Source organism: Raphanus sativus, chromosome 1 (genome assembly GCF_000801105.2).
Source record: "Raphanus sativus cultivar WK10039 chromosome 1, ASM80110v3, whole genome shotgun sequence".
Taxonomy (NCBI): Eukaryota; Viridiplantae; Streptophyta; class Magnoliopsida; order Brassicales; family Brassicaceae; genus Raphanus; species Raphanus sativus.
In genome coordinates this window covers 5,313,349-5,316,284 of record NC_079511.1, presented here as the reverse complement: position 1 = coordinate 5,316,284, position 2,936 = coordinate 5,313,349, and the positions used below count along the sequence as shown (strand labels likewise).

General features: G+C 43.4%; 1 protein-coding gene across 1 annotated transcript; it reads right to left on the bottom strand.

Annotated features, from left to right (window-relative positions):
- Positions 1 to 266: 266 nt before the first annotated feature.
- Positions 267 to 1,565, bottom strand: LOC108846211 (probable galacturonosyltransferase-like 3). The gene has a single exon (XM_018619467.2). It carries the CDS (start codon positions 1,393 to 1,395, stop codon positions 358 to 360), a length of 1,038 nt encoding a protein of 345 aa, XP_018474969.1. The 5' UTR covers positions 1,396 to 1,565; the 3' UTR covers positions 267 to 357.
- Between the last annotated feature and the right edge of the window lie 1,371 nt (positions 1,566 to 2,936).

Genomic DNA, 2,936 nt, shown 5'->3' with positions numbered 1-2,936 from the left:
CTAACCAATTCACTCTATATCATTAAGTTCATTTTTTCCAGAGCCGATCGAATCAATCAAGGACATAAGAAAAAACTACAAAATTTGATATTTCAGAGATAGTATAATGTTTCAAAGAATCAAAGTATATATTAAACGCAGGCCCAAGAACTCTGCGTCTAAAGAAATTGTAGATTTGTCGGCTTTCTCGGCACTAAAAGCATGGGCTTTTCTGCCCCAAGCTCCTTTAGCCTTCCTTTGTGACTTAAATCTAAAACCTAGCCAAATATTTCAAAAGCCTATCATCGGCCCAAATGCATATAGCTTCAAAACATTCTATGTTACAAACTCTCTCCACCCTCCGATGATTAAATTTAATCAGCTATCAGAGATCAACGGTGAATAACGAAACAAATCGTAAGGAGCCCAAAGCGAATCCAACGGACAAGGCCTCCTGGAGTCAAGCCTTAGCCACGGCTTCCCTTTCCCGCTCCAATGCAACAAACTCACCGGGCCAGGATGCAGATTCCGACAAAGCCCTTCCAAGTTATCACCCCCGAGCCCATGCTGGTTCCACCTGTGCTCCACCCGCTCGACATCTCCCGCGAAAACCAGCAGAAACGGCGGCAAAGACCCCAGCTCGTAGATACGGTGCCGTTTCTGGATTCTCATCCACGTCTCGAGCTTCACCGTGTACCTCCCTTCTCTCCACCTCCCTAGATCGATCACCATCACGCCCGTGTTGAAGTAGCACGGCTTCCTCCCTCTCAGCGCCGACCTGTACCCCTGGCTCGACCAGAACCTCGAGGTGAAGTAGTGCGTGAAGTTCGCGTGGCAGTACTCCGGAGCTCCGACGACGTGGCGGCCGAGATCGATCCCCCAGAGCTTCGCCACGTCGTCGACCACGACGAGGTCGGAGTCGAAGTAGATCACGCGGCGCACGGCGGTGGAGAGGAGATCGGCGAGGTAGATCCGGGCGTAGTTTAGGGGCTGGTCCAAGGCGCGGCGGATGGAGGAGGAGATCTTGCTGAGGACGAGGTTAGGGTCGAAATGGTAAATCTGGAAGGTTAGGTAAGGGAACGTGGAGGAGATTGTGCGGCGGAGATCGGCGCTGCGGCGGTGAGTCGCGATGAAGTGGAAAACGACGTTTTCGGGACATGAGGCGTGCTGGAGAACGGATAAGACTCCGGCGACCGAGCCGCGGAGGTAGATAGCGTCGAGAGTCATCGCGATGTGGATGATGGAAGGGTTGTGTGTGCGGTCCTCCGGTGACCATGCCGTTTTGAAGCATTCTCTGCCGTTTCGAAACGCCGGAGCTTCTCTAAACGCCGGGAGATCAGTGTCGGTGGCGGTGACGCTGCTAATCGCGATTGGTAACAAGAGAAACAGACATAAACGTAAACACAGTGCCGACATATTTTTGAGTTTTTGAACTGAGTGTCTTAGTGAAAGACAAGAGTGTGAAAGGGAGAAGCGGCTTTTTGTGTCTTTGTTAAATTGTTAATGGCGGATTAGGGGTAGTTTCGACATTTGCTGTGAAATTTCGTTAACGGTAAGTGTTAATCGTTGATTTGTCGTCACTTGTGTTATAAAATATTTTATTGATATATAAAGTTTAGTCTGGGATATTTATAATAATGATGGAGCAGATATATTGTCTAGAGAGTCAGCCTGGCAAAGATCAGACGCGTTAATTAAGCATAAACGTAATTAAATGAAAATGGTATTACTGTATAAGCGTGATTCACGAGCGAGTGTAAGTACGCACCAACGACAGCTACTGGGGTATTAACGCTTGATTTGGGAGTTTACTTGCGTCGGTGACCAACAAAAGCCAAAAGCAAAGAGTTCAAGCTGTGCTTTTAATGTATCTTTTCTTGGTTAATATAACAAGCGCCTTTTGAAAGAGTAGAGACATACTTATACATAGGCCTTTATAAGTTATAACTCAGATGTCTCATTAGTGCATTTGTTTCAACTGCTTACTTTGCCATAAATGATGGCAAGTCCAATTTGGATATTTCACAATGGTAGCGTCATTTTCGGATATTATAGTCTGTGTCTGAATTACGTAGATGGATGTGTATTCACAAAGAGTCGAATAACCACCATTGGGTAGAGAATCTAGAGATTATTCACGTATTCACAAACTAACGTGGTTTGAGCACCTTGTCGAACACCTATGAATCAAACCAATGCAAAACATACTAAACAAAATCTAGTTTTTTTTTTGTCAACAAAAAAAACAATATGACAAACTCAGGCTGTACGGCCATTTACGTGGCGAAGAGCCTAAGATCAATCGTTATTTAATAAATCAACGTGAAATACGTTTATCAAAGAATAACCGCATTTCTAATATGTTTATTTTGTTAATCAAGAATCTATAACCCTTATCGCATCTTATTTTCATGGTCAATGAAATTGTCTTTTGACGTTGCTATGAATCTAGAAAACAAAAGTGGCATTTTGGATATGTAATGAAATTTTTCTACCAAAGTTTATTAAAAGCATTTCCTAGATATTTGTAAACTTGAGAAACAAAAGACTTGTAAACTTGTGACTTGCATTGATACGAGCAAAAGCTCTGTTTATATACAACAATGAGATATCTTGATACGCAAGATATTGAACCTTATCGTTATCTAAACAATAATGTACAAGTAGATAAATACAACAATAAGATAACTTTCAATAGAAGATTATTATCTTCCTAATACTCCCCTTCAAGTTGGAGAGTGAAGGTCCTTGACTCCCAACTTGGAAGAAAGATACTCGAGCTGCGGGCGACCAAGGGCTTTGGTAAGAACATCAGCAATTTGATCCTTGAACGAGACATACGAAGTAGTAATGAGACTAGCCAGGACAGCATCGCGAACACTATGACAATCATGCTCTAGATGTTTTGTTCGTTCATGAAACACCGGGTTCGCTGCAATATGCATAGCCGTCTTATT